Source organism: Ylistrum balloti, unplaced genomic scaffold (genome assembly GCF_031769215.1).
Source record: "Ylistrum balloti isolate Yb309-2 unplaced genomic scaffold, AGI_CSIRO_Ybal_v1 Utg370126, whole genome shotgun sequence".
NCBI classification, from domain to species: domain Eukaryota; kingdom Metazoa; phylum Mollusca; class Bivalvia; order Pectinida; family Pectinidae; genus Ylistrum; species Ylistrum balloti.
The window spans coordinates 658,980-686,712 of record NW_026782140.1 but is presented as its reverse complement, the minus strand read 5'-3'; the positions used below and the strand labels follow the sequence as shown (position 1 = coordinate 686,712).

The following is a 27,733-nucleotide window of genomic DNA, read 5'->3' as shown; positions in this document are numbered from 1 at the left end:
GAAATCCAGGGAATTCACTTAATTATTAAATTTTCGTGTATAATAATGTATTTGAAATGTGTTCAATATAAGTTTTGTGAGTTTCTTTAGTGGTAGGAAAACAAAAATACATTATTTTTTGTATCATTGCGCTGCATGTAAAGCTAGCATTATCAAATTTAGCAAAATCACCGGTTCGACATCACACAAACAACACACGAGATGTCGCGGGGTAGTAGTGCTGGTTTTGATAGACACATTACTATATTTTCTCCAGAAGGAAGACTTTATCAAGTTGGTAAGGACAGTTTGCAAATTTGATACAAGCGCCTAACGGTGTTTGGTTCCATTTTATTGAAACAACCGATGATTATTAGCAACCCCCCCTCTCAGTTGTTAAAACTTGCATTCATCATGTCCATCAAATTTCTTAAATCAGCCTCGTGCCTAGTGATCTCTGCATAGTGAAGTAAGTATTGCATGTAGATGTGAACAAAATCAAAGTTGACGTTGTTGGTGTTATGATAATGAAATCGTTCATATTTAGCTTCTTAATGATCATTGCCTTTCTGTATACTTTTTTTTTTTTTTAAGTTTTAACTCAGTTTTATTTTTATCCATTCGACATTTTACATACTCAATATAATGTAGCACAGTTGGGTTTTAGAGTTTTCTTCAACAACCAACCGAACCAGGCGATCTCGTTCCATATTTGTTTTATTCACAGTACATGCATAGCTTTAGAAATCCCTAAAACAATACAAATAATATATTACATTACACGGAAAACTCGTCATAGAGCGCAACCCAAAGCAAACACACTTACACACAACACACAGTGACATTCGCGTTACTGACATATTTACTCTGTATTACAAAACTGAACAATGTAGTTTATTACAAATATGCCAAACACTACTTTAATTTACATTGGACATAAATGACCTAAACACAGACCTAAATTGAAATAGTGGATTACATATCATACTCTAAAAAGATATTGCACACATCCTGATCAATCAGGTGAAAATATAGATTAATCTAACATAATTGAATTGCTGCTTTGAAATAGATAAATAAAGGATTGTTATGAATAATTTGTACAGACATAAACTGTTTCCATTTTAAATGCAAGACTTACCCTGTGTATGGCACGACCAACATCAAAGTAATGGTAGATGACAAAATATGTCTTTCCAGTTTGAGCCCAAAATCAGAAATAATTAAAAAAAGGTTAAGCAGGAAAAGGAAGATAGAATTAAACAGCGCATGTCTCAGTTCACATGGAACCAGCAATAGTATGCCTATCCCAGGCCTACTAGATATATACATTTGACAAAACGAAAGTAACTGATGCTTACGCAAATGGACACAAAAGTAACTGACGCTTGCACGAATGAACACGAATAAAAGACAAATATGATAACTAAAACAGTCACCTCTATAACAGGGTGATACAATAACTCAGTTCGACGACCTGATATTTTCCATCATGGAACAGACAATTGTTTCAGTCATTTTATAAACCAGAGCAACAAAACGAACGACATGTTAAAATGATCTTTTCGCATATTTACATGTCATTTGCCTTATACAAAAATTCCAATGTTATTCTATTCCACATCAAAAGTTTGACAAAGATTAAAAACAGATAATCTTACTATCCGTTATATAATGTGAATGAATGAATACTGAGAATTTAAACTTGTTGAAAAAAATCAGATATTTTTTTCAATGTTATAGTATAGTAAAGCATGCACTTAATCACACACTTTTCTCCCCAATGAGAATTTTGAAACATTGGCAGGTAGGCATAATGGTAATGTGTATTTCAAAGGCTGTACAAACAAAAACAATGTTATTTGTATAATATATGTAACATTTCAATGAGACTTGGCAGAAACCTTCCATGGCCAATGGTAAACCAAAATTCCAACTATATGGACCATATCATTTTCTAAGGTAACACATATGGGAAGAGAGACAATTCTTTAATGTGTCATATCCAAGTCTTTTAAAGAGCTATTTGCTCGGACACTTTTATTATTGACAGAGAATCTAACTCAGGTTAATGTAACATTCGAAACAAAACTTAACGTCGCTCATTTGTTCTATAAGTTTGTTTAGTATAAAAGTGTCTAAACATTCAAAATTTCTAAAAACTTTCTTTGAATTATTGAAATATTTCAAACAAAAATATCCCTGTATTATATTGCTTTCATTGTTTTTGTGATATCTGCAAATTTTTAAGGGGCAAACAAGATTTCTGATTGGATATGCTATGATATATATGTGCATGCAAATATTAAAGAAATTTATTGTCAAGTGATGGAACAGAAATCAAAACAGTTAATTGTGCTATACACTTTACTTGCTTCTCACTGATTCGTAAACCAAATACTCATGTTAGTGGTGTCAGTAAAAGTGGAGCTGTGGCACAGGACTTCAGTATTGTAACCACTGAGGTGAATTAATTTATTTCTGTTCAAAATTGAATTGTACATTAGTCATACTATACATGGTAAAAATCATTTTAGATTTTATCATCTGACATAGGTTAATCAACTTACACTGACACAATATTTGTTTTTGATTTGTTTCCACAGAATATGCATTTAAAGCTATCAACCAAGGTGGGCTCACATCTGTAGCAGTGCGTGGTAAAGATAGTGCTGTTGTTGTCACACAGAAAAAAGTACCTGTAAGTTGATTACTTAAATTTTTATTGATTGATATTGTAAACTGATATTGTAAATCATGGGGAGGTGGTAATTATAAACTGAATACCAATGCAACACTGGGTGTTTTTTTTACAGATTTGATAAGTATTGAAAAACATACAAATTCATTTGAAGTTCATTGGAAACTAACGTTATCCATTCACAATCTCGACTTCTTAGAAATGTCCAAGGAATACACAAAAAAGGGGTGATACAAGAGAAACCAACCCCCACTCCATTTCATTTCCACAGTGTCAGTAGCAGATATGTCAACCATTTGCTGCCACACGTGCTTCACCTTGGTATTCACCATACTAGGCATTGGATCCATATAGGCCTGACTTTTCTCAATTAGTCCTGAAGTGCTGTTTATAGTTGGCCCAGGTCTGTGGTTGTGGTAGATATTTTTCATGGCTTGTTCAAATTGATCCCACAGTTGTTTGGTGGGACTGGGGTCGAGAGAAAAGGGGGAAGGGGGGACAAGAAAGTGTCTGAATGAACATGTTTTGCTGATGAAAAAAGTCACTGATCAGTGTAGCAGAGTGTACACAACTGTTATCCAGGGGAAGAATGTCAATGGTTGGTGCTTGCCAAAAAAAACCTGGTCAGTGAAGTGTTGGGCTGTCAGATCACCAGTTACAGTCACCAGCAGGTTTCGTAAATTGACAGAAATTTTTCTCCATACCATGACACTTCCACCACCCAATCAATCTCGCTCATTGATATAGCAATTGGCCGAACATTCACCATTGTTTCTTTAATTCTGCAAGTACTGTCACACAGATGAAACCATGATTTGTCAGTGAATAGCACACCATTCCACGTTAGCCATTTCTGACCTTCCCTTGTCCACAAAAATTGGTTTTGATGTCGCCACTGCATCAATATGTTACCACAAAATGGACTGTAAGCCTTTAAATCATTTGCATGTAAGTGGCAGTCAGTACTGACAGAAAGTTGTCTCCCCTGAATTTCATTGGTTGCCCCAGATGTTTCTATTGTTGATTGAAACCGATCATGGAGGTGTTGGAGATGGATTTACTGGTCCAGTTGTTGTTTTCCACTGTCTGCCTGGATATGCATATAATCTGAAGGGACATTTTTTTCCGTTTACATACATGTATTGGAGAATTTAATATTAATATTTCTAATGTTTGAATGAATATTACTTATTGATTTAAAAGGAAATTTTCAGTTGATGGGAATCTTAAAACATAGTATAAATAAAAAGAATTTGTATTGAGATTGGATTGCTGGTACCCAAACTTTTGTTCATTCTTTCTGTAGCAGGGTTTTCCATAATTTTGTTAGTAGTATGCTGTGTAGTGAAAGTAGGAAGCTGGCCTGCCATGTAAGTGTAGTCGTGTATGGAACATTATTACGGACCTGGATTGGTGTAGGTGGCCAAATGATCAAAGTAGCCTTGGCCGGCAACCGGCTCTTATGGAAAACCCTGCTGTAGGGTCCCATTTTTATTGCCTCAGTATACGCTGATAATCTTTTATTTGTCTGTAGGTTCCCCTACAGTCTTCATCTGATTGCTTTCAAATTTGGCAGGCTTTACACCGAAAATAAAGTGTTTTTTTAAAGGAATTTTGCCTCAGTGGTATCTGGAAGAGTTGCTACTCCATGTTGTTTTCATAATGTTAAATTTGTTCTGAAATCTCCTCACTCAGTTTCAACCCTTTGCTTTACCATAAAAAAGATTTGAGAAAGTAATTACTGCCATTTGCTTTTTTTAACATTATAATTTTGTCCACAGATTTCTTCATTCAAACCATCACTTCAAAACTTGGTATTCTTCCATTTCTCATCAATAGATAGTACAGGTTACCTGTTGGCATGCGTATATTGTTCTACCTTGTGGGTACTCTTGTTAAGAATTCCTTGTTGTAGTGACCAAATGGACAGTAGAAAGCTATATATAGCTAGCATTAATTAAATATCTTTGTACAGTCTACAGCAAAGTTAGAACTGGTAAAATTTATATTCAATATATAGTTGTAGCTATATTGTGAAGACAGTTTAAAATTTTTAAAAATTTTGATATAATGAACCTTTGTAAATCAATGTGTATGCTAATAGGAAAATGTGATCTTGGAGACTATATACTCATTAAGAGTTTACTTCCATGTGTATGTCATTGTGTCATCTTTTCTTGTTCAGGATAAGTTGCTGGATGCAGATTCCGTCACACACCTATTCCAGTTAACAGAAAATATAGGATGTGTGATGACTGGAATGGTTGGTAGGTACATTGTAATGTGCATGTAACAATTCACAATAAAAAACTTTGTAATGTGATAGATATCCTTGTTCTCTTAGCTGTATACATATGATATCCCTGTCATTTTTATCATAGGCCCAACAACAAACTTACGTACAAAAAGATTAATTTTGGTGATTTTTAATGGAGTTATGTATTTTTTATGATAAATATCTGTATCCTTGGTTTGTAAAAATTTGTCTGATGTAAATATGCTTACTCCCTAATTTATTGTCCTAACTGAAAAGTTTTTATGTGAAAGAACCTGTGTTGTAATGGTTCTGTTAGGTGATTCTGTCCAAGTAAAACAAAGGAAGCCCTAAACATTGAAATCCTTATTCTCATTCTTAAGAATTTCTTAACGGCCTGCTAACACAAGAAAAGGTCATTAGGGCCATCAACTGGTAAAAATACACAGCAATCCAAAAGGAAATAACATAAAACAAACCGAAAGGTAAAAGACAAATGCTAAAAATCTTAAATTTTTAACACAAAAGATTAAAATGGTACATTATAGTATATAGACCAACATCTTTCAGGCAATCTAGAATTTTACAAATCTTAACAGTTTAAAAAAGGCTTTTTAGACATGTAATGTTACGATAAAAACATTCTCGAGTAGACAAAATGTCAGTGCAGTCCAATAAAAAATATTTTAATGGTGAATGGCTCATCACATCCTATGCACTGAGGATTATCTTAGCCTTTCAACATATATGAATGTGTAAGGTATGAATGACTCTTCCAAAGACGGGCAAACATTGAAATACTTGAGCACTCAAACAGCAGTTGGTATTAGTACATGAACTACCAGGCTCCGCAGTTGCCTTCAACAATGCAGGTCTTTGATATATTTCAACCCTTTCGGCGCCAAATATTTTTCACAATGTACAGCACAGCGCCAAATATTTTCTGGAAAATATCCGAAAACAATGGCAAAAATTGTCAACTAAAGTCACCTACGGCGGCCTGTCTGCATCCCGACTTCAGTCGCCTACAGCGCCGAAAGGGTTAATAGTTTAATTTGGCAATTCTTAATATGTTATGGAGAATCAAAGCAAAAATCAAAAAGATGAAACTACTTTTTTCATAACATATACTTTTTATCAATACATTGTATATTTATGTGAAATATACTGTTTGCTTTCAATAAGTATGATGATGTACATTGCCTGAAAGCATATAACACAATGCACATAAGTGCGTAGTAATAAAGAAATTGTGTGATAAACTTGGTTTCTCTTTAAACAGATCAAGCTAGTGTCCAAGTTGTGCCTTTTGATAATAGGAAGATTTCTATTTTTGATCATTTCTCTGTTTCCGTGAGTCAGAGATTTTCGGGGAAAACCTCATAAACAGTTAAACTAATCTGTTGACAAATTATGACATGTTAAACATTAGCAGTGAAAGAATATTGATTGTACAGCTTTATGGATTTTCATATCAACAGCTGGGTGCAGGGGTAATGCTACCTTCAACTAATTATTGTTTTTAACATGATTTTTGTCATAGAAATATCAGTCCCTAAAAAGTAATGGGTAAGTGATAAGTTGTCCAGTAGAATGTATTCAAATATTTAGTAAATGTTTAATACAGTTTGTGATGTACTTATATTATTTGATGTTCACTTAAAAAGACTTTCTAATATTATGAACTGATATCATATGATGTGTACTTAAAATGACTTTCTAATATTATGTACTGATATCATATGATGTGTACTTAAAATGACTTTATAATATTATTTACTGATATCATATGATGTGTACTTAAAAAGACTTTCTAATATTATGTACTGATATCATACGATGTGTACTTAAAAAGACTTTCTAATTTTTTTTGGGTTTTTTTTCCTAGATATATAGCTGTAACCAGCCATTATAAAATCCCCATGCATTTGATATTTGCTTTTTATAGCTGACAGTCGGTCTCAGGCACAGAGAGCCAGGTACGAGGCAGCAAAATGGAAATACACCTATGGTTATGAAATCCCTGTGGACATGTTGTGTAAACGTATAGGGGACATCTCACAAGTGTATACACAGAGTGCTGAAATGAGGCCTTTGGGCTGCAGTAAGTAGGACATTTTATTCATGAAAAGGGCTTTCATTTGGATTTCTTAAACATTATTTCATGTAAATTGGGGTTTAGTGAAGGGACATGTCTTTGCTACAGTGTAGAGATATATTTTGTGTTTAGGTTTATTTGAAGATGTATGTATATAGTGATATGTGGGGTTCTCACTTATGGCGACTGCAATAGCTCAGCTAGTATAGTGATGTGTGGGGTTCTCACTTATGGCGACTGCAATAGCTCAGCTAGTATAGTGATGTGTGGGGTTCTCACTTATGGCGACCGTTATTGCTCAGTGGTATAGTGATATGTGGGGTTCTCACTTCTGGGGGGCTGCAATAGCTCAGTCGTATAGTGATGTGTGGGATTCTCACTTCTGGAGGGGGGGGTGGCTACAATAGCTCAGTCGTATAGTGATGTGTGGGGTTCTCACTTCTGAGGACCGTAATAGCTCAGTGGTATAGTGATATGTGGGGTTCTCACTTCTGGGGGGCTGCAATAGCTCAGTCGTATAGTGATGTGTGGGGTTCTCACTTCTGAGGACTGAAATAGCTCAGTGGTATAGTGATATGTGGGGTTCTCATTTCTGGGGGGCTGCAATAGCTCAGTCATATAGTGATGTGTGGGATTCTCACTTCTGGAGAGGGGGGGGGGTGGCTACAATAGCTCAGTCATATAGTGATGTGTGGGGTTCTCACTTCTGAGGACCGTAATAGCTCAGTGGTATAGTGATATGTGGGGTTCTCACTTCTGGGGGGCTGCAATAGCTCAGTCGTATAGTGATGTGTGGGATTCTCACTTCTGGAGGGGGGGGTGGCTACAATAGCTCAGTCGTATAGTGATGTGTGGGGTTCTCACTTCTGAGGACTGTAATAGCTCAGTCGTATAGTGATGTGTGGGGTTCTCACTTATGGCGACAGTTATTGCTCAGTGGTATAGTGATGTCTGGGGTTCTCACTTCTGGGGGGCTGCAATAGCTCAGTCGTATAGTGATGTGTGGGATTCTCACTTCTGGGGGGGGGGGGGTGGCTACAATAGCTCAGTCGTATAGCGATATGTGGGGGTCTCACTTCTGTGGGAGGCTGCAATAGCTCAGTCGTATAGTGATGTGTGGGATTCTCACTTCTGAGGACCGTAATAGCTCAGTGGTATAGTGATGTGTGGGGTTCTCACTTCTGGGGAGCTGCAATAGCTCAGTCGTATAGTGATGTGTGGGATTCTCACTTCTGAGGACCGTAATAGCTCAGTGGTATAGTGATGTGTGGGGTTCTCACTTCTTGGGGGCTGCAATAGCTCAGTCGTATAGTGATGTCGGGGGTTCTTACTTCTGAGGACCGTAATAGCTCAGGGGTATAGTGATGTGTGGGGTTCTCACTTCTGGGGGGCTGCAATAGCTCAGTTGTATAGTGATGTGTGGGATTCTCACTTCTGAGGACCGTAATAGCTCAGTGGTATAGTGATATGTGGGGTTCTCACTTCTGGGGGGCTGCAATAGCTCAGTCGTATAGTGATGTCAGGGGTTCTTACTTCTGAGGACCGTAATAGCTCAGTGGTATAGTGATGTCGGGGGTTCTTACTTCTGAGGACCGTAATAGCTCAGTGGTATAGTGGTGTGTGGGGTTCTCACTTCTGGGGGGCTGCAATAGCTCAGTCGTATAGTGATGTGTGGGATTCTCACTTCTGAGGACCGTAATAGCTCAGTGGTATAGTGATGTGTGGGGTTCTCACTTCTGGGGGGCTGCAATAGCTCAGTCGTATAGTGATGTCAGGGGTTCTTACTTCTGAGGACCGTAATAGCTCAGTGGTATAGTGATGTCGGGGGTTCTTACTTCTGAGGACCGTAATAGCTCAGTGGTATAGTGATGTCAGGGGTTCTTACTTCTGAGGACCGTAATAGCTCAGTGGTATAGTGATGTCGGGGGTTCTTACTTCTGAGGACCGTAATAGCTCAGTGGTATAGTGGTGTGTGGGGTTCTCACTTCTGGGGGGCTGCAATAGCTCAGTCGTATAGTGATGTGTGGGATTCTCACTTCTGAGGACCGTAATAGCTCAGTGGTATAGTGATGTGTGGGGTTCTCACTTCTGGGGGGCTGCAATAGCTCAGTCGTATAGTGATGTCAGGGGTTCTTACTTCTGAGGACCGTAATAGCTCAGTGGTATAGTGATGTCGGGGGTTCTTACTTCTGAGGACCGTAATAGCTCAGTGGTATAGTGATGTCAGGGGTTCTTACTTCTGAGGACCGTAATAGCTCAGTGGTATAGTGATGTCAGGGGTTCTTACTTCTGAGGACCGTAATAGCTCAGTGGTATAGTGATGTCAGGGGTTCTCACTTCTGGGGGGCTGCAATAGCTCAGTCGTATAGTGATGTCAGGGGTTCTTACTTCTGAGGACCGTAATAGCTCAGTGGTATAGTGATGTCAGGGGTTCTTACTTCTGAGGACCGTAATAGCTCAGTGGTATAGTGATGTCGGGGGTTCTTACTTCTGAGGACCGTAATAGCTCAGTGGTATAGTGATGTCAGGGGTTCTTACTTCTGAGGACCGTAATAGCTCAGTGGTATAGTGATATGTGGGGTTCTCACTTCTGGGGGGCTGCAATAGCTCAGTCGTATAGTGATGTGTGGGATTCTCACTTCTGAGGACCGTAATAGCTCAGTGGTATAGTGATGTCAGGGGTTCTTACTTCTGAGGACCGTAATAGCTCAGTGGTATAGTGATGTCGGGGGTTCTTACTTCTGAGGACCGTAATCGCTCAGTGGTATAGTGATGTCGGGGGTTCTTACTTCTGAGGACCGTAATAGCTCAGTGGTATAGTGATGTCAGGGGTTCTTACTTCTGAGGACCGTAATAGCTCAGTAGTATAGTGATATGTGGGGTTCTCACTTCTGGGGGGGGGGGGCTACAATAGCTTAGTCGTATAGCGATATGTGGGGTTCTCACTCCTTGGGGGGGGGCTACAATAGCTTAGTCGTATAGTGATGTGTGGGGTTACCATCAAATGTACAGTGAGGTAGCTGCATATTTCTTTATCAGCATTAATTTGGTGTGGTTACAGGTATGATTTTATTGGGCTATGATGACGAAAATGGACCACAGATATACAAGACTGACCCTGCTGGTTACTTCTGTGGATACAAAGCCACATCAGCTGGAGTGAAACAGCTTGAGGCAAACAGCTTCCTGGAGAAAAAAGTCAAGAAGAAGCAGGAATTTACATTTAATGAAGCAGTAGAAGTAAGCAGTGTAATTTTTAGGTCACATTTCATCGGCATTAGTAATAAGCTCTATCAAAGTTTTACAATTGATATCTGATACAGTTGAAGTTTAAATGTAGTAATTGAAATTGAGTTAAATTATTCTAACTACCATGAGTAGGATAGACAGCTGTCTTTCTTTGGCGATATCTGTAACTTATACTAGTGTTATACAAGTTTTTGGCCTCTTCTGCATGCCTTCTCTAGGTGATTACAGGTCAGTATTCCACGTATCATGTGACATGAAATATAAATACATTTTTACAGACTATCCGTTTATTTACAGATTGCAATAACATGCTTATCAACTGTATTATCAGCTGACTTCAAATCCTCAGAAATTGAAGTTGGAGTTGTAACAACAGAACATCCTAAATTCAGGTAATAAATTATCACAGGCCCAGAGTAGGGGAGAAGGAAAGAGCTAAATATGGCAACCAAGTGTTGCAGCTTCAAGTAGATATATCATCTGTTTCAAATGCTTTGAAGGTAGTGTGGGAAAAAAACACAAAGGAGAGAGAAAAATAAAACCATTCCAGCACTAAACAACATATAGTACTGAATGTAAATCAACTGTAGAGTGAAAATGGAATTGTGTATAATGTGTTATATCAAGTCATTGTATGATTCTTTGGGGAAAAAATTAAGCTACAAAATTTATACCTCCAACAAGACCAAAGGGGAAGTATTTGATTAATCTCTTTCATAGCTAGTACTGAAGGCTGCAATCAAATTCAGAAGACATAATCTGTAAGTCGTAATTTTTTTTTAACCATTAAGAGTTAATTGTACCTAAAGTAGAGATGGTTTACTCAGGAAGCTGACTTGTGGCTGTGTCTGCTATTGATGCAAATTAGTTTGAAATGCTATATGAACATCATGTATGGTTCCTGATTCTGTCATTAGTTTTACAGGGTCATTCCTTCTTTTTTTAGGGCTTTGACAGAGGAGGAAATAGATGCACATCTAGTAGCTATAGCAGAGAAAGATTAGCACATATCCTACACAGGCATCAGTAACATTTGAACAATTCTTCATCGAACTACTTCTCTTCAATGACACTCGAGAAATGGAGGAAAAATCTGTGTTTGTCTTGGGATGAGATATCGGCCATCTTTATCATTTCTTGAGTTCAACAATTTCTGTCATCTGATGAGTGCTCCCACAAGGACAATGTACAATAGTGCTATGTAACAATTGTTGATTATTCAACTTTCAATATAATGATACACAAGTTTTGTAAATATTGTCCATCATTAATGAATGAATAACTATATCATCATTCAAGTTTTGCAAGGTGTTTTAAGATACAGCACAAATATTTCTTTGAATAAGTGTTAAAAGAATTCCCCAGTGGACCATTTTAACTGATGTGGATTTGTGATTTACAAGCTTGTGGGTCAATTTACTGTACATCATTTTTCATAAATGAAAGAATGTATTATATTGTTGAATGAATAGATTAAATGAGTCACTTTGTACTGATTACTTTCATTGTTTTTTTATCATCACATGCTAACCTATAATAAGAAAACCATAATAACTGTATTTAAAATGTTGACCTGTCTATCCCCATTGTTTCTTTTAAGGTTTTATGGGAAAAGATGTGTACATACTTATTACCTGTTAACCATAATTTTTTAAGGAAACAGAATGGAAAAGTGTTCACAGTCATCATGATACTTCTCCTCTCAGACACATTAAGACTTTTCAGAACAGAGGGTATCACTTCTCCTCTCAGACACATTAAGACTTTTCAGAACAGAGGGTATCACTTCTCCTCTCAGACACATTAAGACTTTTCAGAACAGAGGGTATCACTTCTCCTCTCAGACACATTAAGACTTTTCAGAACAGAGGGTATCACTTCTCCTCTCAGACACATTAAGACTTTTCAGAACTGAGGGTATCACTTCTCCTATCACACACATTAAGACTTTTCAGAACTGAGGATATCAGAAAACTTGTTTACTTACACCATTTATTTAGTCATCAAAAAGCTTTTTACAATAAACATAGAGAAATAATGTCATTATACATTGTGATTAATATTCAGGTAATATTGCTTTTGATTAAACTTGACACCTTCATAATTTAATACTATTCATTATAAATGAAACATTTACTGAATGTTTGTTAAAGGAAGGTAACTCTAGTCAACTTGGGAGTGCTATCAAAAGCATGACATAACTGTACACAAAATCATGCTTCCATGATATCTGAATTTCACCACCTCAGAAATCATGAAAGCAACGACCATTTTTGGTTAGTTGTATTTATACTATAGAATTTAAACCATACCAAACAATACATCATTTTTAAGCTCTTCAAGAAATTCTGTGTTCACATGGTGACCAATTGAAAATTCTTTACATTTAGATATAAAGAATCTTTTAATTCAGCCTAATATGAAATAAAGATAACTTTGAAAAAAAAACTAAAAAATGATGATGTGTTAAAGCAATGATATCATTTAATACAAAATTGCTTAATGTATTTAACAACATTTACAAGTTAAGACTGGACCAAGTGATTACTTAAAAAAATAATATAGATTAATCAGATTAATGTCACAGTGGCCATCTTAAAGATATTACAACAATTAATTCAAATTGCTATGAAAAAAAATATGTTTTAAGTTACAAGTTCAATATCAGGGATAAAGAAAGACCATTGCTGTTCACACAATGGAAAAATACCCAAAGTTTGATATTTAAATATTGGAATGGCATATAATTTAAACCTGTGTCTCAGTGGAGTGAGGAATTCTTGTAAAATCATGGTTTCTGTGAGAAAGTTGAAAGGTGTGAAGATAGATGTGAAAATACAGAGTAATTTCCACACATGTTAGATAAAGTGGCTATCACACTTTAAAAGTTATCATTAGGAAATACAAATTAAACAAATATAAACTTAATTTATTTTACAACAATAGCAAAACAAGCTATTGGCTTATATAAGTTACTCTTGTCAGCATGGTTGGAAGCATGTAAGGGGTCTTACTTTGGGCGGAAAGGCAGTACCTGCGGAAAACTCACCTATTTGGTCAAGTGACCCCCATACTTTTTTCATGTCCTTTCTGGAATTGAACCCTTGACGTCTAGATGAAAGGCTAGTGTGTAACCATTGTGCTGCCTGACCGACCTTATAAGGTATGAATTACGGTGAAAGAAGGTAATAGTCGCAGAAACATGATGTGCTACAGGTAGTATCTCACCCACTTCATTGCAGATATATATTTACTTGTAGGAACATCGCCTCCCCAGTTCCCTCCCTATAAACGCGACATCGCCTCCCCAGTTCCCTCCCTATATACTTAATGTGATCGTTATCTCGGTGGATCTGATTACCATTTATTTGTCGTTTTTCATACGGTGCTTCATAAGCAAACATAACATCATCTTCTTGTGTAATGAAACAGAGCACTGACCCTAACAAAGCAGCCTACTTGAGATTAAATATATTTTGTTGTAAGATCTACTAAGATCAACAAGTCATAGGAAAGAAATGAAGATGTTTAACACATTGTACACTCTATAGTATTTCTATAGTACACTGTACATGTAGATGTATAGCAATAAATCATACAGTGTGGATACAGACTCAATGTTTCATCTAGACACACCGAATCCTAGAAAAGTTTGTCATGACAAAGATGATGTCATTAAATACTACCAGGGAAGATAAGCAAGTTGACTTTACCATTTGTTGTTTGAAGTCCTGAAACACAAAGATATGACATACAGAATATCTCTAGATTTGTGTCGCAAGAAGATTTTATGTGCATTGTTACTGTACGAAATGTATGTTTGTTTGCCAATGATATTTATCAAATATCTTATTTTAGCTTGCTTATGGACTTTAAAAATGCCCTCTTTCCCTCCATCTCTCCAAAAAAGAATTAGTCCTAATCTAATAAAAAAGGGAAAAGAAAAGAATATGAGGTGTAGGTATCTATATACATGCTGTAAAATATACAAACATGTGATTTAAATCCTGATTCATACTGAAATCTGACCAAACAATATATGAAGAAAAGAAAGATTTTAGCAGAGATCCTTGAAAAATGTAAGTAAGTAAGTAAGAGAAGCAGGATTGTAATCTAGAAAATTCCCTATAAGAAAACTGGAATCCTCAGACTTATACAACCTATCCATGTCCACTGCATTGTAGGTAGATATTAACATCAGGCAAACCAATACATCTGGTTCATGGTTTCTATTAATACTTCACTGTGACTTCCTGATTGTGCAGTTGGAGTGTTAAAATTTACGTAATATTTACACAAAATGTGATAAAAATTGTTTGGGTACTTAGACCAGTATTTATTTATTTGAGATTTAAAACAGTGATTGGAAGGTGACTCAACAAATCTATCTGATATTTGTTCTGTGCCTATTTTTAATTATATTTGATTATCTAGAGCAGACAAGACTTATAGACTAAATCTAAAGCGTTCAATATTTTGTAGATTTCTATCATGTCAGGCTTCAATCTTCCATATTCCTTTATTGGTAAACCTTGTTTCTTTTCCTTTTTCATTCAGGATACAAATGATCTCCTACTGATGGAACTAAGTTGCACATCTTTAGACCTTCTCCAAGGCAATGCAGTCTTTCCGGAGCCTCGATGATCATAAAATTATAGTGGTTTATCAAGAAATAAACTTACTAGATTTATAAAGCGATTAAAAATATTTTTGTCCCTATTGCTTTGCATATAGTTTTGTTAACACTGATCACCCATTTTAAGGCTTTTATTAATTGCTGATCCAAGATCTCACAGGTATATGCCTATGGTTCCAGGCCCTGTCAATGTCCTGTTGGAGTGTTGTATCTGTCTGGTTCCAGGCCCTGTCAGAGTCCTGTTACAGTGAGGTATCTGTCTGGTTCCAGGCCCTGTCAGAGTCCTGTTACAGTGTTGTATCGGTCTGGTTCCAGGCCCTGTCAATGTCCTGTTGCAGTGATGTATCTCTGTGGTTCCAGGCCCTGTCAATGTCCTGTTGCAGTGATGTATCTCTGTGGTTCCAGGCCCTGTCAATGTCCTGTTGCAGTGATGTATCTCTGTGGTTCCAGGCCCTGTCAGAGTCCTGTTGCAGTGTTGTATCTGTCTGGTTCCAGGCCCTGTCAGAGTCCTGTTACAGTGTTGTATCGGTCTGGTTCCAGGCCCTGTCAATGTCCTGTTGCAGTGATGTATCTCTGTGGTTCCAGGCCCTGTCAATGTCCTGTTGCAGTGATGTATCTCTGTGGTTCCAGGCCCTGTCAATGTCCTGTTGCAGTGATGTATCTCTGTGGTTCCAGGCCCTGTCAGAGTCCTGTTGCAGTGTTGTATCTGTCTGGTTCCAGGCCCTGTCAGAGTCCTATTACAGTGTTGTATCTGTCTGGTTCCAGGCCCTGTCAGAGTCCTGTTACAGTGTTGTATCGGTCTGGTTCCAGGCCCTGTCAATGTCCTGTTGCAGTGATGTATCTCTGTGGTTCCAGGCCCTGTCAATGTCCTGTTGCAGTGATGTATCTCTGTGGTTCCAGGCCCTGTCAATGTCCTGTTGCAGTGATGTATCTCTGTGGTTCCAGGCCCTGTCAGAGTCCTGTTGCAGTGTTGTATCTGTCTGGTTCCAGGCCCTGTCAGAGTCCTATTACAGTGTTGTATCTGTCTGGTTCCAGGCCCTGTCAGAGTCCTGTTGCTATGTTGTATCTGTCTGGTTCCAGGCCCTGTCAGAGTCCTGTTGGAGTGATGTATCTGTCTGGTTCCAGGCAATGTCAATGTCCTGTTGCAGTGATGTATCTCTGTGGTTCCAGGCCCTGTCAATGTCCTGTTGGAGTGATGTATCTGTCTGGTTCCAGGCAATGTCAATGTCCTGTTGCAGTGATGTATCTCTGTGGTTCCAGGCCCTGTCAATGTCCTGTTGCAGTGATGTATCTCTGTGGTTCCAGGCCCTGTCAATGTCCTGTTGCAGTGATGTATCTCTGTGGTTCCAGGCCCTGTCAGAGTCCTGTTGCAGTGTTGTATCTGTCTGGTTCCAGGCCCTGTCAGAGTCCTGTTGGAGTGATGTATCTGTCTGGTTCCAGGCCCTGTCATTGTCCTGTTGCAGTGTTGAAAAAAATATTATTAAATAAATATTGGAAAAATAATCGTTTATACAAATGAATGTCTAATAACTTAAATCAAGCCATTACATAGGAAATATTTATATTGTGCTATGTATTAATTTTGATGTGGAAATAGAGGCTGCAAGCCTGCCTCCATTATTTCTGCTTATAAATAACAAGTCGCTCTGTAGTATTGAAGTACCGCGCCGCATTTAGTGTCACGTTGTACGTTTATTACAACATCCGGTTCGTAAACACGTGAGATTTTCGGTCTTTTCTGTGTCTCTTACTTTAAAACCCTTATGACGGCATCACTATGTCGCTCGCAGATACACAGATGAGATGTTTAGAAATTGATATCCTCCGTGACCAGAGAAAACCAGACGAAGGTTCGTATGTGCGTTTAGTGACGTCGCATATGTCTATAAGTCAGTGATGTCTCATTGACTTTTCACACTGATTGAAATATGTTTAACAGGTGGAGCACACAGCACACAGCACACAGGAGTGTGTTCCAAATGAGCCTTCGTTAAACGATTGTTATTGCTTTGAGTTGAATAAATTTGATACTCAAATTCTGTGTAAATTTATACATAATGATATCAAGTTCTTTTTGAACACGTGCGGCACAATTGCTCATCATGGGTACTATTCTTGCGTTTGAGGGATAGTAATTACGGCTTTGAGTAATCAATAAGTTACTCTAATGTCAGGTCGTTTGAAATCGAATCACCTAATTCTTTTAAACATTAACAGAGACATATACAACACATGATATATACGTCTCTGACATTAACAACAAAAAAGAGAGTCTTATTTTTAACATGTCACAATAACCAATGCAAAATTGTGCATTTTTGCAAAGGAAATTGTTAATTAAGTTGTCTCCCTTTTTTGTAAAAATCACAAACTTTTTAATCTCAGTTGATTATCAACTGCTGTTAGTGGGGCTAAAAAAGAACATGTGTAAATTTATGTTCATCTATGACATTTTCACTGAATTCTTCCCTTGTTATATGCTGTACTTAATGGAGATCTAGGTCATTGATGTAAATATATAATAATCTTCTTAACTCAAAGTCAGATAACAGAAATGAACGTTTCCCATGCAGTTATAAACATAGTCACATTGCATTTGGCAATGGGTTCAAGTTAAAAAGATGACACCCTTTCTTTGTTGCAAAATTTTAAGGCAAACTTTATGTGTTTCTATTTTAGAATTATCCTGCATTTGAGTATAGTAAACCTTTAGACAGTTTGAACAAAATGAAATGAATATTGTTGAACCTGTTCAAATTATGTGAAATTGTGTTTGTGATTAGAGTTTGAAATGTTGGTTGACATTGTCCAAAATCTAATTTTGAAGATAAGACTGAATTTGTTTTGTACATTTGAAAAATATTTTTCTTCAGAAATATATAACCTTGAGTTTCAATGAACACATATTGCTGGATAATTACTAGGATAATTTAAAATTAATGACATTGACCCACTTTCAGGTAATTTAGTTTATGTTTACAAAATGGGACAGGAATCAAGTACAGTTCACTTTGGTTTGCCAAGAGATTTGAAGTGCCATTGTATATTAAAGGACCAATGAGAAGGACCTCAGTGCCTAAATCATTTCATAATTGTTGCTCTCATCACATACATTTCTAATTGCTTCGTTGTTCTTTTCAGATCAACAATACAGAGAACTGTTCAAATACATTCTTGATGGGAAACATGAAAATGTTTTGAGGCATTCCATTGCTGAAAGAATTTTGAAGAAAAACCAAGACAACAAGAATTGCATTGAAACCATCTTAAAAGAAAATGTTGAAAACTTTTTTATTGATTCTACAGAAGATGACAGATTTGCATGGTAAATTTATTGTTGATTTTATGGAACTTTTACCGTTAGAAAGGTCAGATAGAAAGTGCAAGAAGAGTAGTTCACCGGCCAGAAGTAACTGGACTAGATGAGATTATACAGTGCTGCTGCATCTGCTGTCACTAAACCAGATATTTGGGGTATTTTTTTTTTCAAGAACCTTGTTTTAAGCACTTTTGGTACAAGGCTGTGATGCATGTTTTTATCTAGTAGGTCTATGGACTGAAGTCTGACAAAATGTGCAGATTAAAAGGGTAGGTGGAATGTTAGACTTTGCGATCTCTGATGAATATCTATGGTGTGTGATTGCACAACCTTCACTCAGGAATCTCTGAAATCACACTGTCCTGTGCTGTTGTGGCCTTGGGAACAATTTTTTACTCCATTTCCTCTAGATGGCATACGATGTACCTCACCTATGTTGTTCAGTGTCATGTTGCCACCAGATATTACAATCAATAGGACCCTACATCAAAATGCACCTGGCTGTTGATAGGATAATATCCAGCAAACTAAGCACCAAATTTTGTCAAAAAGAAGAATGACCTTGATTCAGATGCAAGGTCATGGCAGATTTTGGTTTAGTGTGTAAATAAGGTATTTCTTCTAATGAACCAAAAGCCCTATGATCAACACTCTTTCCCACATAAAAAAACAAGAACAAAATTAAACAAAATCAAGTTTATTACATACACTCGGACAGTTTCTTTTATCAAGCAAAATGCCTGAAATCATATTTGACATCATAGGATTTTATGCTTTAAGGATGAATCCCAACAAATTTTCCAAAAAAATATCCTTTGACCAATAATCTAGATCACAAGGACAAAATTACTATAATAACTTCTAATTAACCAAAAGGAGCTATACATTTTTTTCATAAGAAAATGGTAAATAATGCTAAATGTAGCTTTGCAGTGTAAAATGTTTTAAATGTTCTTGTTTGAGATAAATGTTGAGACAGGAGAAGAGCTTTTATAAATGTTTTAAATGTTCTTGTTTGAGATAAATGTTGAGACAGGAGAAGAGCTTTTATAAATGTTTTAAATGTTCTTGTTTGAGATAAATGTTGAGACAGGAGAAGAGCTTTTATAAATGTTTTAAATGTTCTTGTTTGAGATAAATGTTGAGACAGGAGAAGAGCTTTTATAAGTTGGTTTCAACAAAGTTGTTTTGGTTGTGTATAATTGTTCTGGTGTCTATAAATCACCGGACAATAAAAATAATATTATCCCATGATTTTCCAAATAACACTTCATTTTTAGCTCACCTAGCCCAAAGGGCCAAGCAAGCTATTGGGATCCTGTGGCTTCAGTCATTTGTCGTCTGTAGTCTGTCAACTTTTTCTACAAAATGCTACTGGTCATAAACAACTGAGGGAATTGTGACCAAATTTGGTCAGAAGCATCCTTAGGGAAAGGTGAACATTTTTTTTTGTATGAATGGTGTGTCCCAACACTCTGTGGCCAGAGGGACACGGCCAGAAAGGGAAAATTTGGCAAGTCCTTTAAATTCCTACTCCTGCTGTAGGAATTATTGGAGTTTGGCCAAATTTAGTTTGAATCATGTTTTGGTGAAATTGGAATCAGTTTTGTATAAATGGTGGATCTCGGCCCCCTGAGACATCAATTTGGAAATATTTGAAATACCCAACCTATAGGCTTTAAGATCTAGGTGAAAGATACAGAGCTTATAGGCCTTTTGTTCAATTTGCTGATCAGTTGTAAAAATTAGATTTTCCAAAAATGAAACAAATGGTTAAAGATAGTGAAAAAATATATAAGCACTTATTAGTCCTTTTGAAAGTTTCTTTGATTTTAAGAAATAAATGGTGCAGAAAGTGACAGCTATATGCATAATGTTTTGACAGCTTGGTTGTTGATATGTCATTGTAGAGAAGTCATGTTTATCTAATACTGTTTGTTTCAGTGAGTTGGAACTACTCTGTGTGGCCATATCCTGCCTACAGTTATTTGTGCAAGGTAACTGGACTGGACCTCCTCTGCAGTCTATACCATCGGACCATCTTCCTCAGATTTTCTCTGCCCCACAACAGGTATATGTTCTCTTTTTGTGTCTTCAAATTAGTTTCATATATATACATACTGTTAACTTTATCTTTTTCAAGTGTATTGATTCTGCCCTTTTGATGGTAAAAACTCATGCAAAATGGGAAAATTACAGGTTTTCTAAAACATTAAGCACACCTCTCAAGGTTAGACTTTTTAAAATATCAGCACACCTCTCAAGGTTAGGTTTTCTAAAACATCAGCACACCTCTCAAGGTTTGGCTTTCTAAACATCAGCACACCTCACAAGGTTAGGCTTTCTAAAACATCAGCACACCTCTCAAGGTTAGGCTTTCTAAAACATCAGCACACCTCTCAAGGTTAGGCTGTTAAGAAAATCAGCACACAACACAAGGTTAGGCTTTCTAAAACATAGCACACCTCTCAAGGTTAGGCTTTCTAAAACATCAGCACACATCACAAGGTTAGGCTTTCTAAAACATCAGCACACAACACAAGGTTAGGCTTTCTGAAACATAGCACACCTCTCAAGGTTAGGCTTTCTAAAACATCAGCACACCTCTCAAGGTTAGGCTTTCTAAAACATCAGCACACATCACAAAGTTAGGCTTTCTAAAACATCAGCACACATCACAAGGTTAGGCTTTCTAAAACATCAGCACACCGCTCAAGGTTAGGCTTTCTAAAACATCAGCACACCCCACCATGTTAGGCTTTCTAAAACATCAGCACACATCACAAGGTTAGGCTTTCTAAAACATCAGTACACCCCACAATGTTAGGCTTTCTAAAACATCAGCACATCACTCAAGGTTAGGCATTCTAAAACATTAGCACATCACAAGGGTAGGCTTTCTGAAACATCAGCACACCCCACAATGTTAGGCTTTCTAAAACATCAGCACACCTCTCAAGGTTAGGCTTTCTAAACATCAGCACACCTCTCAAGGTTAGGCTTTCTAAAACATCAGCACACCTCTCAAGGTTAGGCTTTCTAAAACATCAGCACACATCACAAGGTTAGGCTTTCTAAAACATCAGCACACCCCACCATGTTAGGCTTTCTAAAACATCAGCACACAACACAAGGTTAGGCTTTCTGAAACATAGCACACCTCTCAAGGTTAGGCTTTCTAAAACATCAGCACACATCACAAGGTTAGGCTTTCTAAAACATCAGCACACCCCACCATGTTAGGCTTTCTAAAACATCAGCACACAACACAAGGTTAGGCTTTCTGAAACATAGCACACCTCTCAAGGTTAGGCTTTCTAAAACATCAGCACACCTCTCAAGGTTAGGCTTTCTAAAACATCAGCACACATCACAAGGTTAGGCTTTCTAAAACATCAGCACACATCACAAGGTTAGGCTTTCTAAAACATCAGCACACCCCACCATGTTAGGCTTTCTAAAACATCAGCACACATCACAAGGTTAGGCTTTCTAAAACATCAACACACCCCACAATGTTAGGCTTTCTAAAACATCAGCACACCTCACAAGGTTAGGCTTTCTAAAACATCAGCACACCTCTCAAGGTTAGGCTTTTTATTGAAGATGCTTTTAGCTGTATGGAAAATAAACCAATGTCCGCCCCCACCCCACCACCCCCCCACCCCCCCTTTCGTTTTAAATATATGCTTTTAGTTACGTTTTGCTTTTTTACTTTGTAGATTACATCCCATCTTCATCATGCCTATCAATATCTTCTACCCTTTTAGAAAATGCTTTCTTATTTAGCATGTGCATTCCTGTATACCTATCACTGGATACCACATTTGTGCACCATTTCTCTATATTGCTTTTCTGTTGAGCGTCCTAGCCTTTGTGAATGGCTTCCTGTGATAGCATTGTGTTTCTCAAACCTATCTTGTTTTACAATATATCAGGCTTAGGGACCTTTCACATTCTTAGCAATGTTAAAAAGTACTTATGAATCATTTTCAGTTGAAAAAACTACACAACTACGTGCTAGAGGAACTGTCTATGGATGGGGAGCCTGTCTATGACAAATGTCTCCGTATTGAACTGTTGTTTATGGCTCGATTTCTCTTGCTTGAATGCAGGGAAAATTTTAAAAACCTACAGGTATGGATATTTAATCAAACTCTAAACTATTAAGATCTTTTGAACACATATTCAACTTAAACTGGTTAATATATAGTGACCTTGTCAGTTCATTCTGCTTAAGATATAGTGACCACGTCAGTTCAATCTGGTTAATATATAGTGACCTTGTCAGTTCAATCTGGTTAATATATAGTGACCTTGTCAGTTCAATCTGGTTAATATATAGTGACCTTGTCAGTTCAATCTGGTTGATATGATGGAACAGGTATAATACTTGAACAGGTATAATACATTTTAAGATGAGACAGGTGAACGATGATTTAGACAGTTTTAATGATGTTTTTGTTACAGACAGCAGACTGGTGGCTGTTGAGATGTATATCTGTACAGCAGCAGGTGCTGGATGATAGATCTCCAACACTTAAGGAAACAACATTAGATCTACTTGACAAAGGTAAGGTGATTCAATGAGATTTATAGACAGCAACTATAAAACAGGTCAGGTCAAGTCTAGCCTAGTATGTTCTGGTCTATTATAGTCTACTCTAGTCTATATGGTCTGCTTTGGTCTGTTGTGGTCTGGCTGACTCTCATTGGTCTTGTCCCAAATTTTGGTCTGATCTGGTTTTATCTAAGATTGTGTTCTTTTATCAATGATTGTGATTTCTATAACTGAATATCACTTATATTAAAACATGGCTGATATTATCTTTACATTATTGGATATAATATCTATCAGTAAACATAGTTCATGCAGCCATTATCTGATTTGACTGACATCTGTGGTGAATTGAAATGCTGATAACTTGGTGGAAGGGAGAGAGTTACAACAATAATGGTATACCAATTATCTCAATACATTCATCTTACAACACCTTAAAACAAGGATCGATATGTTAAAAATGACCTTTTATCGATATTGAATTACTTGTTCTTGATAAAAAGCAAACTATTTGTTCTAGGTAAAAGTAGTGTGAGCTCAAGTTGTCCATTAAAAAATGTAAGTCACAGACAGATCAAATTAGACCGTCTTTTTAATAGGAATTTTAAGTTGGATGTAGCAGTCAGAATTGATGTTTTACAAAAATATGATAATGTGTAAAATGTTGAACTTTTATGACCAGTCTACCAACGTTTTGTGTTCTGGTAAGGATTTTTTCTGGTAAAGATTGTTTTCTTATCATTTTCAGTCTCCAAACTGGAACCACTACTTACAGATGATAAAAACAGGTAAATCATACGTAGGTAAAGATGACCATAACAACGGCTGACGGGGGTGATTGACTTTAATCAAGAATGTTGACTAGTTTCAACACTTAGGCATGTCGTCATCAGAACAAAACTGAAATTTAAGCAATCCAGTATAATTAGAAAATGTGATGTCTACCATAGCAACAGTAAATGACCTCACACAAAGTACACCATCAAATGACACCCACAATAACTGGGTTGGGTGCTGAAATATTAGGCAAATGTTCAGTGATTTAGATGGTATTATCCACATACATAGTTACACAATCAAGAGCCAAACAAAAGTCAATACCTGTAGTAACCAATATATTGATATCTCACAACACAATCTCGTAAGATAAAACATAATCGATACTGAAGTTCCTGAAACAGCAGCTTAATTAACACCTTCAATTTGTTGATTTGTTAGTTGGTCCGATTACTGCTCAAACCACTCATATTGACTTTGATCCTGGTGTTTCTGAGTGTATTCCTGCCGTTTGCGTTCCTGGCGTTTGCGTTCCTGAGTGTATTCCTGGCGTTTGTGTTTCTGAGTGTATTCCTGGTGTTTGCGTTCCTGAGTGTATTCCTGCAGTTTGCGTTCCTGAGTGTATTCCTGGCGTTAGTGTTTCTGAGTGTATTCATGGTGTTAGTGTTTCTGAGTGTATTCCTGGCGTTTGCGTTCCTGAGTGTATTCCTGCCGTTTGCGTTCCTGGCGTTTGCGTTCCTGAGTGTATTCCTGGCGTTTGTGTTTCTGAGTGTATTCCTGGTGTTTGCGTTCCTGAGTGTATTCCTGCCGTTTGCGTTCCTGAGTGTATTCCTGGCGTTTGCGTTCCTGAGTGTATTCCTGCCATTTGGGTTCCTGAGTGTATTCCTGGCGTTAGCGTTCCTGAGTGTATTCCTGGCGTTAGCGTTCCTGAGTGTATTCCTGGCGTTAGCTTTCCTGAGTGTATTCCTGGCGTTAGCGTTCCTGAGTGTATTCCTGGCGTTTTCGTTCCTGAGTGTATTCCTGGCGTTTGCGTTCCTGAGTGTATTCCTGGCGTTAGTGTTTCTGAGTGTATTCCTGCCGTTTGCGTTCCTGGCGTTTGCGTTCCTGAGTGTATTCCTGGCGTTTGTGTTTCTGAGTGTATTCCTGGTGTTTGCGTTCCTGAGTGTATTCCTGGCGTTAGCGTTCCTGAGTGTATTCCTGGCGTTAGCGTTCCTGAGTGTATTCCTGGCGTTAGCGTTCCTGAGTGTATTCCTGGCGTTAGCGTTCCTGAGTGTATTCCTGGCGTTAGCGTTCCTGAGTGTATTCCTGGCGTTAGCGTTCCTGAGTGTATTCCTGGCGTTAGCGTTCCTGAGTGTATTCCTGGCGTTAGCGTTCCTGAGTGTATTCCTGGCGTTAGCGTTCCTGAGTGTATTCCTGGCGTTAGCGTTCCTGAGTGTATTCCTGGCGTTTGCGTTCCTGAGTGTATTCCTGGCGTTTGCGTTCCTGAGTGTATTCCTGGCGTTAGCGTTTCTGAGTGTATTCCTGGCGTTAGCGTTTCTGAGTGTATTCCTGCCGTTTGCGTTCCTGAGTGTATTCCTGGCGTTAGCGTTCCTGAGTGTATTCCTGCCGTTTGCATTCCTGAGTGTATTCCTGGCGTTAGTGTTCCTGAGTGTATTCCTTGTGAGTTTTGCAGCATTTGATATGTTTATTTCCTGCTTACAGTTGACATGGTGAGAGCTAGCATCATTTGAAGTATCAATCAGGCGTGTTTGTAAACCTAATAGTAGGTTAATCCTCTATTCTAATCTGTCTTCATAATAGATGACTGGCTACAGTAACTTTCAGTAATATTCACTGTACATGTATATACTTAATTTGCTGAGTTTTGTTAGGGTTTTTTTTCCTGTTTCAGTATTAAATGTTAGCTGAAAACTTTTCTAAAACATACAAGAAATTTCGTTTTTTCAATACTGTAGAATAGCCTTATCTTGGGACCATGTGAAAAATTTGAGTTATCTGTGTATTTGATTAAGAGAGTTCAAATATTTCGTGTGAAGTTTGCCCAGGATTGATGAAATCCTTATAATTTAAAGGTATCTTCAAGTTATATAAGTTTCAGGTATTGAAGTTTCTCTTTATGTCACTCATCCATTTTAATTTTTGACCTTTTCACCGTTTAACACAATGTGACTTAGCTAGAAGTGAAAACACACAAGTAGATGTAGAGTTATGGAAGAATAGAACATCTAAATTTTAAGGAGGAAAAAACTAGAAAAGATAATTATTTATTTTAGTTGAAAATTTGTTATCACTTGAAAAAGGGAAAATTACATTATGGTTGAGAGATTCAAATAGGTTTTAGTAATTTCATATCTTTGTACTTTAATCTTTTTAATGTCGTTTTGTCACCTGCATGCAGACTTTGCTTGATAGATATGTCACAAAAATTGTAAAAGATTTCCAACGGCCTATTATTTTCTTCAGGATAACACTAAGATAAATCCACCCAGTTATTGTCAATATGATACTTGTAGGAAGAGATTATTTTGCTATGGTAAGGTATATTCTATCACGTTTGTCTTCCAGAGATCTTATCATACAATTCAGGCTGGAAGCTGGATACAACACCATGTTTTACTATGAGTACAGCATGGCTCATGAACATTTTATGTCGGCCAAAAAAACAGCAGGTTTATCTGTGGAATTATCAGGTAAGTAAACCACACATTTTTAAGACTCATATACACATTTCATTGGATAGAAATTGTACTATCACATCAAACTTGTTCCAAGATGATTTATTTTCATCTTTTTACATTGAATAACCTTTGTTGTCTGTGTAGCTTCTCCTGTAATCCAGTATTCTTTCACCATTGTTCTGGAGTCTTGAAATGAAGTGATTACAGAATTTTGAAACTGAAACTTCATTGTTTGCAGGTGCCATGGGGAAAAGGACCAGATTTCAGGAAGAGGCTAAGGCTCAGTTGGTGCTGAAAGTCCAGAAGGACATATCACAGGCTTCGCCGCATGGAAAGGAGTTAATACCATCCAGAGACAATATGGTCTTACCAAAAGTGAGATATGATTAATTTTCATTAATGTTTTTGAATGTTTTCCACAAACAAGAAATGATTATAACACCAAAGGTTCATATCTGTGATATGGTACTACTTAAATATACATACATTTTTGGTTGTAATACTACATTCTTAGATATACTATTTCAGTGTTGCATCGTTATCATTTGATCATTCTCCTTCCTGGTTCACAGCATATTTAATACAATGATTTGTTGAACCATGTCCATCAGCATCATTTGAAATATCAGTTTGGTTTGTATTTCTGATTTTTAGGCTAATTGTAATGCGCTTTTTGCCTATTGTCACTAGGCTTTTGGAACCAGCTGTAACTACCAAGCCTGGCTTTCTGGTTGGTGGAAATATTCCAACAGATGATCAGTGTCCTGTGATAGTAGTTGTAGGCTGTGCTGATATCTTTCAAAACAATGTCATGCATACATACTCGTGCCAGGAGACCACCAAGTATTATACATAAAACTTACCAAAATTGACAGACTGGGTGTTCATTAAAATATTCATATTGAGATTTGCATTAATTATGAATTAACATCGTTCTGGTTCTACTTGGGTTACATTAATATCTTCAAGGTTAGGTTCCTAACACACACAATTTGTAACTTATGACTTTGTATGTATCTGTCTATCCACCACAGGACCTACTCTTAGGTGATGACACAGTGCTGGAGGCCATCAAGTTTGAGGAGGAAGGGCACTTTGCTGACACTATTTCACCAATAGACCAAGCTGTTGTGGTGGGGCTAATGTGAGCATTGGCCTATTTGTAGTTGAATCCGTTCAAATTGTAAATTTTGTTATAAATGCCAATAAATGTAAATTTAAAGGATACAAATTTTAGGAAGTATGTCCAGAATGGTAATACAGATGTGAAAAGAGTAAATTTGATGTAATATTTGATCCTGAAATTCAATAATTTAGAACAATTTGCAATGAAATAAAGCAGTTAGAAATACACTTACTAAAAATTGTCTTGTTTGGAGCGTAACTTTGATAATAGTGAAACAATGGTCATGAAACAGTGTATAAATTGATCATACTATGACAATATGCTGTGTATCAAGTTCAGGGCCCTTGGCACCTCA

At 37.2% G+C, this 27,733-nt stretch overlaps 2 protein-coding genes across 2 annotated transcripts in view; both read left to right on the top strand.

Annotated features, from left to right (window-relative positions):
• The first annotated feature begins 185 nt into the window (after positions 1-185).
• Positions 186-11,773, top strand: LOC132550513 (proteasome subunit alpha type-6). Its single transcript, XM_060214583.1, has 7 exons — positions 186-277; positions 2,586-2,680; positions 4,866-4,947; positions 6,883-7,038; positions 10,094-10,272; positions 10,579-10,673; positions 11,228-11,773. Exons 1-7 carry the CDS (start codon positions 202-204, stop codon positions 11,283-11,285), a joined length of 741 nt encoding a protein of 246 aa, XP_060070566.1. The 5' UTR covers positions 186-201; the 3' UTR covers positions 11,286-11,773.
• Positions 11,774-16,635: 4,862 nt separating this feature from the next.
• The window catches only part of LOC132550512 (tetratricopeptide repeat protein 27-like), a 33,390-nt gene continuing 22,292 nt past the window's right edge, over positions 16,636-27,733 (top strand). The window contains exons 1-9 of the mRNA XM_060214582.1: positions 16,636-16,767; positions 18,059-18,242; positions 20,181-20,307; positions 22,233-22,373; positions 22,707-22,809; positions 23,546-23,585; positions 26,140-26,264; positions 26,491-26,627; positions 27,287-27,396. Coding sequence (XP_060070565.1) covers positions 16,695-16,767; positions 18,059-18,242; positions 20,181-20,307; positions 22,233-22,373; positions 22,707-22,809; positions 23,546-23,585; positions 26,140-26,264; positions 26,491-26,627; positions 27,287-27,396 — 1,040 coding nt within the window. The 5' untranslated portion in view covers positions 16,636-16,694. The remainder of the gene's footprint in view (positions 16,768-18,058; positions 18,243-20,180; positions 20,308-22,232; positions 22,374-22,706; positions 22,810-23,545; positions 23,586-26,139; positions 26,265-26,490; positions 26,628-27,286; positions 27,397-27,733) is intronic.